Here is a 12,670-nt window from a genome sequence, read left to right on the forward strand (position 1 = left end):
ATAGTGTCCTTGCATAGCAGGGACAAGACACGGGACAAGTGGCTAGGCAGTTTCTCTACAGAAAGGTTTCTGACCTTTATTGTACTGACATATGTTCCCAAAGCAGCAATGGCTGCAGCTCCAGCCACATGCACACGCAAGAGATGGCATTCAGCTAACTGCACATACCCTTCTGCCACAACGCATGTACTATTACGAGTGGAAGCCACTGCTCCAGAACAGCCAGAAGACATGAAAGATATTCTGCAAAGCTGAACTTCATATATGCATTTACTTTAAATAAAAGTTAAGCTTAAGTGAAAAAAAACCGAACCAAAGGGTCTCTTTTAATTCTCTTTACAGAAAGGAATAGCCAAGAGGGCCACAAGTCATAAAGCTCCTGGAAGGCACTGCAGTGGGTAAATTGTTTCTTAACAATACACACGCACAAATCCCCCAAACTGGCACTTAACATCAGGGACAACGCTGAAATACAAATTGCTAATGTGGGTGTGGAAAACAGCAGTCAAGGGGTCTATAACTCTTGTTGGATCTTGACAACTTTAAACTTATATTTAAAGAGAGATGCCACTTTTTCCTCATGACCAATGCAAACTGATGAACTACTCTCCTCATAAAACAGCAGAGCAGGCCACAGACTAAGAGGATGTCTCTGAGTCAGAGATGATCTGCAGGTCATGTATGTCATCTACATGCTGAAAAGCTTGCTGGCAAATGATGTTATTTTCTTTCCTTTCCTTTTTCCTTAAGAAAGTGAGGAAAGTCCTATTTTTAGTGAAATAAATACACAGTCAGGAGTGTAAAAGTAAGCAAAGGAAAAATTACAGTAATGTCAAGAGCCACAGAGCTGACCTGAATGACCCTAACTGGTTTAGTGCCAGAGCTGCGACTAATACCCAAACAAGCCATGAAATGATCTCTTCTTAAAAAACTTAACATTTCTGCCTCAATCTGTTAGTTAAAAAGGCAAAAGGTCAAGACCTATATATACATACATACATATATATATACATACATATATAAAACCCCCTGTATTTACAGAGAGAGAGATATATACACATGCATGTATCAATAAATAAGGTATTTTAAAAGTCAAAATCACTGCTTAGGAAAGATCTGGTGTGCCTTTTCATAAGGCTTCCACAACATCTGCTTCAGAGGAACAATTAAAAACTATTCCTCAAAGCACAAAACAACAATTTTCCCCAGACTCGCACTGGCATTATCTCAGTGTCACAATCCTAGGTTCCTTCAGCCTGGAAATAAGAAAGCTGGGAGCCCTTCTGAATCCTGTTTCTAACCTCTCTCAACCTACAACAGCCTCTAGAACACACAATAAGAAAAACAGATTGCTCTGTCTATCCGTTATGGGAAGTAAGCAAACATACTTTCAAAAACAAGCACACAAACAACAAATCAGTAATACTGGAAAAATGAAAGAGCAGCCAAAGCAGATTCTCAATTTAAGGAAGATATGAAAGCTTTTTCTTACATGCCTGATCTGTTGAAATAGAAATAACTGAGTCCTCCTCCTTTAAACTGAAAAGCCTCACCATTCCACAAAAACTGAGACAGCCACAGTCTCAAAACTCACATCCACAGAAAGCTATATTTTGACAGCCACTGATGGCAGGAGCAAAGGAAATGTTTCACAGACAAAGAAAATACGTCTTTTTATTTTTAAGTTCACAATATATTTATTTCTCCCCTCTGCCTTCCTAACTTCCTCCCACCGAGCTAAGTTGTGTCATCAGGCAAAAAGAAAAAATTCACACCAGCTAAGAGTTTCAGTTGTGAAAGAATTTTGATACAGTGATAGTCCTCCTGATAAAAATAGAAAGCATGACACTTGGAAGTGAAATATCTATTGAGAAATAGAGCTAAAAAATATTCTAAATGCTACGAACCCAAAACACCAGGCAATGAGTAGGTAACTGGTACAAGTTTTACCCCTTGACAGTGATCTGAGTTGCACAGCGAAGTTCTGAAATACTTCTCTCCATATATGTATAGTTTATAAATATGGACCTATATATGTGTAGTTACTTATATGTGTATATATATGTATATAGTTACTTAAAACCTCTTATTTCTATTTGTGTATCTATTTGCTAATCTAATTAAGAACCAATGCAAGCCTTTTAAGCAATTACTCAAATCTGGAATTTCAACGACGTTGAATACCTTCTCCCAGTTTCAGCAAGTTCAGCATCTAGAGAAACCAGATGAGCGATTCTCAGATTGAGAGGAGCATCCCCGTGGGACTGGGCAGGAGAAAGACAGTTTGAGAACCACTGGACTGAGCCATTGCTGTATAGTTGTCATCAATTAATATGTAACCTTTATTAAAAAGGGGGAACTCTGATTCTTCATTCAAGTAGGTTTGAACACACTTAAACCCTGTCATGTATGCACAACTGTGTACTAAAAAGCCTTGCATCCCTCAAAAAGAAGAAAAATTAAAAAGTAAGTAAAAAGAGTTTAAAAAAGGCTTCATATTAAATTCATTCATGGTGCACATTCTCAACAAAATTACAATACAAACCAGATAGCTTAATTACCACCCCAAATAATTACAGACGTCCACGAGAGGAAGAAAAAGTTCACAGAAGAACTGTAAGCTTTTTGTTTCCCAACTATCACACATTTTCCATTAAAACTCTGTTAATATAAGCTCTCCTTCAAATATATATACATGTATCCCAAGGAGACTGGAATGAGTGGACATCCTGTTATAAACTTACTCGTGTTCTCACACATATCCCGAGTGGTAGGCTCAGAGCCAGGAGGAGACAAAAAGCCTCCATCCTCACAACAGCCAATTCCCAAATCTGTCTGTATACTAACTCTCGTGCCGCTGAGTAAACTGTGAATGTCTTAAAACCTTAAGGGGCTGGGGCAGGGTGGGAGAAAAAATTCAAGCAGAATTTTATTCTAGCATCGTCTTGACACAAGACAAAATTACCATGCTGAGCTGGACTAACTGAAAACTTTTTTTAAATTACAAGCATAAATAGTTTAGCCATTTTTTCAGTGAGTTCAACAGAATGCACACTGAGAATGTTTACTTGAGATTTGATACAATCCCATTTGTGTACAGCTTTTACATCTGTTGCTAATAATATCAAGTTATTGATTGTTCACTTTCTTATATTTATTTAAACATTAACTATATAATCAGCAACCTGATGCTCTTCTTTTTTTTATTTCCAGAGAACTTTTTTATTTTTGCCTGGCTTCAGTTGTAATTACTTTGATCTTGCAGAGTGTATAATTATTTTACTGTTTATCTATTTCTATGAGAAAGGAAAAAAGTTTGACCTAGGAGATCTATATGTGGCAATTTGTAACAGAATCACATAGCTTATGTTTAGGAAATCATGGTTTTGATTAAGAAGCAACCATTTAGTTCCCACTGTTTTATTAAAACAGACATTAGCAGATAATAGGAAACACATTTAACACTGTAGGCTGCATTTAGTTTGCAACGTCAATAAAGTTATTTTGAAGCCCCTTCCTATTTTGCGTTTACCACAGCTCATGTGAATTGTTTTTTGCTTTTACTTTCTAACAACCAGCTCTAGAGTTACACATGGATATGGGTGCTGGTCCCAAAGATTCTAAATTGTAGTTGTACCTAATGTATCCAGATTACAACCTGAAAAATGAATTGCTACATCATCCATCCACCTTCATGGAAAATCTAAGTCCTTTTTATTAATTATTATTAAAGGAGTATGTGATGACTGAAGCACGTAACTCTAGTCACTGATTTTGCATACTAACTGAGCTGTCCTGTAGGAGTATATGGCTACAGAAAAGAAACAAAACGTCATGAAAACAGAGATGACGAGAAATTGAAACCACCTAAAGAACTGCAGAAGTCTTCCTGCTTCTAGGGGGTTTAGGTTACTGCCCTGAAGTTGCATGGCTGTTTATTCTCCATGCACCACTGTACCTGCCATAGACTCTTTGTTTTCTCTCCCACTCATATGGTTGATGAATCAACACTACTTGAACTGCTTTATAGCAGCTTGTGTTTACTTCACACATACCTTAACCTTCCTTTTTCTCCTCCTACTAACACACACATACACTTCCAAACAGCAACGACTGGCTGTGTCTCTGAATACCACAGATACAGAGTTATCTGGCAAACTCTTCAGGTTTGGATCCTTGACCTCTTGATTGAGGTCTCATTCTGCTTTTACGGCACTTAACAATTTAACTGTGCACTTACTAAGTAAAAAAAGTAAGAGCTTAAAGAATTCAATGCTTTAAGAATAGAAGAAAGTGGAAGATAGCAGTGTGCTAGAAACACTCAGAACCTGTAGTGGCATCTCTACAGTTAAGAACACTACAGTTGAGGGCTTCCAGTGCCTCTGCAACTGGCACCCTTGCCCAGTTTGGAAAAAAAGAAGGGAAAAAAAAAGAAAAAAAGCCCATCTCTGTTCTCCTAGAATGGCAAGTAAAAGCGAACGGTGATGACCTTGAAGCTGTTTGATTCCTTTGATTGTTTTTTAACCAGCAGGATATGTTAGAGCACTTTGAATAAAATTCTTTTATTAAGAGATACCATTCAGAGAAAAGAAACACTTCTGAGTCACACAATGGCAATTTAGAGAGAGAAGAAACTATCCAGTTTATTTGGGAGGGTAAGCATGTACTAAAATGTCCCATCAACTTTTTACTTCAAGCCTAAGTCATTATAGTAGGTGAAAAGCAACACCTCCATTTCCTCATCTGCGTCGTCACCCCACTTCTGCCTGAACAATCTTCCTTCTAGACACAAATTATTTTACCATAAAACGTTCTTCTTTTTTTTTCCCCAGTGAAAATCTAATCACTGCATAGCCCAGGCCTGAGCGTCTTACAGGTATACTCCGCGCAATCCAGACATGCAGAGGAAAACCAGACGCCTCAGAACTTGTTCTGATATTTTATGCAATTTTGTTCCATGTGTTCCTAACTCAAGCAGCAGACTCTTCATGGTATTATTATGCAGATTTCTAGCCTGTCCTATGGAAACTAAACAAGCAACCTTTCATAGCTCATGTATGCCAGCCTTTTAAGAGAAAAAGACAGCAGACTCTTTTTGAAAGATGCTAATCTTCATGCAACTAAAAATACAATGGCTTCTCAAGAAGGACAGGACATTACCCTATTTCTGCATAATGCTTGTGAATCCTGTTATGATTTTCCTGGCCACTGAAAGGATCACAGACAGAAACAACAAAAATAGCCTACATCTTCTTTCAGACAATGAGTCTTCCCCTCAGTAGTGTAGCAGAGAGAAAAACTATGGGAAAACCCTATCACAGGGTAAAGCTAATCTCCGAGGCTGATGGACATTTGCTGAGAGAGGAGCCAGTTGGTATTGTGGAAAAGCTTTTGACTATCCCCAAACTCCTGCTCAAAGCACAGGTGCATTTTAAAACAAAAAACCTACCAAACAAATGGTCCAGTACACACGCAAGTTCCTTCCCCAAGGAAAGGATGAATAAAAGAACAAACTACACACAACGGATGCTTGTTACATCACTTCCTGTACTATTAGAAGGTGATCAGACATTTCACTGCTGAGAGTGGGATGAACTTACATAGAATAATTTTACTGCCTCAGGCATTCACTGCTAACCAGCTAACACAATTTCATTGTAGAAAAAACACAAACAATGGGCTATTTTCATCTTAACTTCAGTGGGTGCAGCACCTTGTTATTTAGCCATGTCTCCTAACAATCAGGTATTAAATCCTCTACTGGTATCCAGATTCCACCTGACAAAACATGGCAGGAATGCCAGTACACTTTGCGATATTGAAAACAGAGAGCAAGGGCACATGTAACTTAGAAGGACAGGCTTCTAGCTTTCATGAATAAAATGCAACTCAGGTAATTTACATAGCAATTTAACTTTTAAATCCTGAGATATTAGAACATTTTTTTTGCAAAACATTTTAGCTTAACTCAAAACAGAGTTCATCTTTCAGCACCGCTAAATGGGATATTTTAAGCATGTTTTAAGTGGCCTGTGTTTTCATGCCAGCCTTGTTTGTAAAGTATCAGATTTAATTTCAAATGTGCTGTAACTGTGCCCTCTTTGTAGACAAATTCACAAATATTATTGTACCTTATTATCACTTTTACTTAAAGCAAATAATCTCAAACTGTCAGCAGAAGTTCAAGAACTTGGAAAGTCACAAAAAAATCAATTTACCTTTAATCTTCTTGTACTTTTTGTACCATCTCCCAAACTCCTGGCACTTGGTTGCTGACACATTGGCATAGTATGTGCTATTTACAATGGATGAAATCATACTCTGGAAGTAACAGAAAGAAAGACAAAAAGTGTTTTAAAATATCTTGCACAATTAGAAATCTTTTCCAGGGAAAGCGAATGACATGCAAGTGCACCATGATCATCCATTTGTGACTTTAAAACCAAAAGAAGTGTCTGATGAGTACAAAACTTTGGGTTTATTCTCCATTCTATATTCCAAGACATAATTAAAATTACAAAATGATAATTATTATTTTGCATAATAAAGCAAAAAATATGTAGTACGAACCTAGGCTGAGACCTGCAGCTCACATTGGGGGGGCAGTTCTACTTTACTTTGTACTTGTGATATTACAGTATCTAAACTTTAGTTGCATAACAACAGGCGGTGCCATGCTGGGGAACACATGCTCACTGCACCAGGGTGAGAACAAGCATGATTTAGGAACCAGATCCTAAAGGTAAGATTAGATGCTCCAGCATGCATAATCCAAATAATGCTTTTCAGATGTGTCTGTTCTGCTTCCAAATGCAGCAAGACCACACAGCCAAGAATCAGAGAACATCCGTGCTACTTGCTGCAGAACAACAGTTAGGCAAATAAGTTAAATTAATATAATTTATAGAAACGTGTGGTTAGCCCTTGTGTGAAAAATCACCGAAAAGAGAAATTAACAGTGCCATCCAGAGCGAAGGGAACTACGCATACTACAATACAGAGCAGCCAAAAAAACCACAAAAAAGCTCAACAAAACCGAAATATCGCTTGCTTAACCACCACCCGTCTCTACTCTTTGCAAATTCTCTCTAAGCAACTCTTAGTACAAGCCAACTGAAGCTAAGAGGTGCAGAGTTGTTTTGCAGTACCTGATATCCATAAAAATGACAGTTTATATCTTAGGATGCTTCCGCCCATAGAGTGGGAAAGAGCCTGGTTACTGGTAGTTCTTACTATTTTTTCCCCTCCCTTCATTCTACAGAGGAGGCATCTTTTTAACAACCACATTTTGCTTTCCTTTTCCCCTCTCCGAACTCTTCTAGGGTCAAATCATTTCCAGCACATGTACATTTCCAGCAAGAAAATGCAATCTAACACCACTAACACATGGGAGCCAATGTGCACCTTCTCCAGAAACCGCATTTCCCTTATGCCCTCCTTCCTCACTTATGTCAAAGCTCACAAAAAGCCCTGGCACATTGTATGACCTTTCTGCAAGAGATGAGAGAGTGAGGACAATCTCACAGCTCGAACAAGCTATTTACCGTAGGTTCAAGCTCTGGCCCACCGGCTCCTGCAGGCTCTGGTGCAAAATGGGATCTTGGCCATCTCTGAAAGCTACAAGGCTTAGACATGGGCTTACCAGATTTTAACAATGCTTTAAAAACAGAAACATCCCCTCTCTCTTCCAGATTTATCCAGCCTTCTAACCAATTCACTGCAATATCACAGGACTCCAGCTGTTCCTGAACTCTTGAGGTTTGGGGACTTAAAAAATGTGAGCAAAACTGAGAGACTTAAGATAACTGGGTGGTGCAGATTAGTTTTAGTCTTCAACAGGTAATTTCACTTTCAGTAAAGAGGCTCTTCTGCCTTTTCACTGTAACTTTTCCACTCGAAGGCTGCTATGGCACACTGCAGTAGAGTCTGAAGGCTATGAAGTAAGAGCCTTTAAGTAGCAGCTTCAATTTCTAAAACTAAGATTCAATTTTCTAATTAAAATCAATATTTTGAGACATAAACCTAGCACTGTGGCAGTCAGCAGCAATTCCTTCCCCATAAATCCTCCCTTGCTCTAAGTCATTTTAACAAGCAGTCGTATTCTGAAAGCCTGACACAGAGATAGCCTCTGCTAAGGATTTTGAACAAAGTTGAGCTGAGATAACATGGGGTTTTTTAGTGTCACTTCAGTTAAATTTCCAGTCACTAAGGAAGGGTGGGGAAACTGTTTAGCTCTGTCTACATAACAGTTTGGTTTTTCCTTTTTTTTCCCCCTCCACCAAATCCTCCAGCTCTGCAACAAATTGACATTACTGAAATTGTAGGGCTATTAAATATCACAGAATATATTAACCCATTAACCTTTATTTGTGAAAGCAAAGCCTAAATTAAATAGTAAAATCAACTAGTAAATCAACCATTGGTGAAAAATCACAGGACAGATTCTCTTCAACTGTTTGACAGTAGAGCAGGGGAAAGAACCATAACAACTTTCAAACTACACATCCTCACTATTAAATGTCCTAGGGGTATTTCTGCTAGGAATCGTGATAAGTCTGCAGAGAGGAAACATCCATTCAGAAGAGAGTGGCAAAAAACCCCACTGACTAATTGCAAATTTCTAAATAATGCATGTTATTCCTGGGAAAATCCTTAAGGAAGGAAAAGATTATATGAAGTAGCAGATACATTTGGTATGTGTGTGGCCATGACAGCCATGTGGAATGAAAACTGTTTTGACCAGGAGCTAAGAAATATCCACACAAAGAAAATCTGGTGCAGTAAGGTCAAGGAGAAAAACTATGGCACATGCTCACATCCCAAGAAATCTTGCTCCAGCAGAGACAAAACGCATGGTCAGTGCTGAGATGAGTTACACAATATAGAGGAAAGACAGAGGCCTCTATGCAAAGATGGAAATGCTGAAATAATTGGATTTCTTTCTGCCACACAGACTCCCCCCACCTACCCTCCTTCCCCCCAGCTTGGTTAACTGGGATTTATTTGTTTGAACAGGAGCTGTATGCTAAGGGTAGCTAAGCTGCAGCCACATAATACACCTAGCAGAAAAAAACAGAACAATTTTAAATCAAAGTGAATGATTACATTTCCCATTAGCAGCAATCAGAATCCCCATCTGGGCTGCATGGAGAGCTCGGGCACCGAGAACCAGAGACGGAGCACCGTCACTGGTGGGAGCGAGAGCTCCCTGCGCTGCCCCCTCCACTTCTGTACTTGAGGCACTGTGAACACATTAATAAACAGAAGCATTTACTCTGCAGTTTGACTCCTAAGAGACCACTCTGCAATTTGCTGCTGTCAATAATATATTAACCACAAGGGGGTTGTAATGACATTTCACATTTGGCATGGTATTTTTTTAAAACTGATTTGGGAGAAGGAATTGTATTAGAGGCATATTCAGATGATGGTAACAGACAGCTCCTATACAACCTTCCATTGTATCTTCTGCATTTTGTGAGCCAAAACAAAAGAGACTGAAACTTTTTATGGCAATAATAATAATAATAATAATAATAATAATAATACAAGCTGCATTCTTGCAGTCCCAGTTCAAGCGTTAGTCACTACTCAAGGTCACTTACACCTGTGCTTAAAAGTAAGCAATCTCAGTTTTCTAGAGAAGGATCTCCTTTTAGCTTTGTCCACTGAATAAACACTGGGGTGAGAATTTTTGCTGCTACAGTTCTGCCATAAGTAATTTTGTAAATATATTTCAGACTGAGGCTATAGAAGGAGTAAACCAACTGCAGCATTTCCACCTGGTAGGCTTTGAAACTGAAGTGGGAGGAAAAAGACCCAGACAACAAATGAATTCTGTATATGAAATGATGCATAGTTTAGTTATACTGAATATTTAAGAAGACTGGGCAGAGACAACCATATGCTGCAATCATCATTAGCTGACCAGATTCCACAGATAATTCTATTTAAAGAAATTACACTTAAACTGTGTGAAAAGAAAAATACTTTCGTATTCAACGCACTTACACTCTGTGCATACCTAAAGTCACTGCTGCTTCTTTAGTAAACAAGGCAAGTTACATGGCTTTTCCTTATGCAGCCTTTCCTTCCTGTTAGTTCTGCACACCCCACATGGCTAAGGAAGATGACGAACGTGATTCCTACCAATTGCAAAGACCTAAATTCTGCTCTGTATCTCACTTCTGCGCTTTCCCTGGAGTTGTAATCATAATGCAGTGAGGCAAATTTGTGCTGGTTATACATAGAAAGAATTCTCTTAGTTCACAGACGCTTTAGATCATGAATTGCAGGATGAGCGTACAGTGCAATGTAAGACAGGCAACCACAGGAGAAAAAATGTTGGATATGGGCTAGCAAAGCATCAGATTTTTAGGAAGTAGGCATTACTGATGTTTTGACTTTTTTAAGACACAATCGACAGATTAACCTATGATTCTAATAAAGTTTTTAGAAAGCAACGTATTTTTCAGTCCTAGCAAAGTTACTTGGTCTGGGTGCTGAAGTGTTTTTCTGTTTTTTTCTGAGAGGCAAGGAGGACTCAGTCATGAAAATTTTATGAGTCTCTCATTATACCTGAAGTACAAATAAAACTCATGATATCTGCAGGAACTTGTGTCTTAGACATGACATCACTGCCGTTTAAAAAGCAGTCATGGAGAATGAGAGTGAGGTTTTGTTCTTTTTTTTAACATAATTACATATACATTTTTTGTTGCTGTTTCCTAGAAATTGGGGCACAACTGTTAAAACAGCATACTTTTTATCATAGTTGGAGGCTGAGGAGAGCTACCTACGCATTAGGGGGGGAGGCGGGTCTCTGCTAGTGGGAAGAAGCCACTCAAATCTTGCATTTGAGGATCACTAGTCCTATTGCAAAAGGTTCACATAAAGATCTAAATAAAGAATTTACATCTCTCTCAACAGCAGGATAAAAACCAACCAATTCATTCATAATTTCCACGTGGCAACCCACTGAGAAAACATGGTATAAAGATACTCTTTTTCATATTAATTAGAATTTCTCCTTTCTAAAGAAAACAAATTGATTCAGTATTTATGGAATTGTTTAGTTTAAGCCCTTTACTGAACAAGTATGAGCTTTAGATCTTGTAAGTCTGGCTTTCCCTAAGCATGCTAAAAACACTGACCTGTGAGAGAGGGCATTCTTTGGCTAATGTGCTCTGATTCATCTCTTTGAGCAGTTCCTTTAAGGCATTGCGAACTGTGGCATGGTTCCACTGCTCTGCTGGCAAGTCTTCCAACTTTGAACAACTGTTAAAACAGAAAGCAAAAAGTAGATAGAAACATCACCTTCGCAGATGCTTACTCTTTGCATACAAGTGCTATAGACCTTTAAGCAGCGAGCACAACCTTGGAGTTTCCAGCTTAGCCAGCCCATCAAGGTGTTCTTCCCTCTTTCCCTTCCCCACCAAGCCTGACTCCCAGAAGATGTGCAGTTCAACTAAAAGAATGACAGTACATGGCAGGAATAGCAGCTAATCCTGCTCTGGTATTGTATGTGTGCATAACCATTCCCTCTGGGGCCTGGTGGAGAGCAAAGAAACTGCATAAAGCAAGCCCCAGAAATGGCTGAATAAAGCCATCCTCTCCAGACGGAGAAAGATACTCCTACTGGGACAGAATAATAAACATATACGCCACACAGCCACTAACAAAATCCCTAAACAGTAAGGGCCCTCATTGTGTGGAGGCAAGGCTTTGAAAAATGAATTTCATTTTATACACATTCTCATACTGCCCTCATTGCGGAAGTATCCAAGAGCCTTTCAGAAAGACATTAAGCCATATGCCCAACATCTGTCACATGTAGTCCATTCTCACTTTCATTCTACAAGAATTGCATATGTAGTGAAGCTTTTGTCTTCATATGACTTGTGCCTCTTTTAACTTAACAAGCTTATGGTCTGTGTCTACATACATGGGGACAGACCCAAGAAGCACATCGGAAAGCTGGGAGAAGCTTGTCATTGCCATTCATGCCTGAGAGACTTAATGCACGCTCTCCAATCAACCTCTGAGGTGGTTCTGTCTTCTGCCTACGCAGCCTGGCTTTACCCTCAGAGTTGAAAGTTTAGCTGTGCTTGAGGAGTTCAAGTAGTCAATGACCACCTTTATCTCAAAGTCATGGGCTATCTTTTATTTACATGGCATCCAGGCATTCAAGCACTCTGAAGATGAAGAACGAGACCTTGATCTTGGGTTGATACCCCTCAGTAATACCGATGTGGCAATAGGCTAGGTGGACTCCTGGTAGCTCATACTTCTGAGGAGATGGGTTACTGCACTCCAGTTTTATAGCAGCTACAGGCTCTAGATGTTCTTTTATAACTATGCTGCAGAGATGCAGTCTAGCTGAGAAATGATAACGGTATATAAAACCAAGGAAAGGCCTGTTAGTGGGAACTGAAAACCCCAAGCCACATCAGAGATGTAACAGGAAAGAAATGTCGCTGTTTGGGAGGTTAATATCAGTGAGGCACCCACTACTTCCATATTTCAAACTGAACTGAACAGTTGGAGTGTATGTACCTGCCACCAAAGGACACAGTCACACATCCCAATGGACCCCTCTTCTGTTCAAGCTGAGCTTCAAAGAATTGTGGACAAATTATTCCAGGCTGTCTGTTATTTTTGCCTCTTTCCT

At 39.1% G+C, this 12,670-nt stretch overlaps 1 protein-coding gene across 1 annotated transcript in view; it reads right to left on the minus strand.

The window, feature by feature from the left end:
• Positions 1 to 12,670, minus strand: part of SATB2 (SATB homeobox 2) — a 112,069-nt gene that overhangs the window by 61,577 nt on the left and 37,822 nt on the right. The window contains exons 3-4 of the mRNA XM_010564396.1: positions 11,154 to 11,277; positions 6,219 to 6,321 (exon numbers count right to left, since the gene is read on the minus strand). Of these exons, the coding sequence (XP_010562698.1) occupies positions 6,219 to 6,321; positions 11,154 to 11,277 (227 nt within the window). The remainder of the gene's footprint in view (positions 1 to 6,218; positions 6,322 to 11,153; positions 11,278 to 12,670) is intronic.

Source organism: Haliaeetus leucocephalus, unplaced genomic scaffold, assembly GCF_000737465.1.
Source record: "Haliaeetus leucocephalus isolate CR32 unplaced genomic scaffold, Haliaeetus_leucocephalus-4.0 Scaffold1, whole genome shotgun sequence".
In the NCBI taxonomy this organism is placed as follows: domain Eukaryota; kingdom Metazoa; phylum Chordata; class Aves; order Accipitriformes; family Accipitridae; genus Haliaeetus; species Haliaeetus leucocephalus.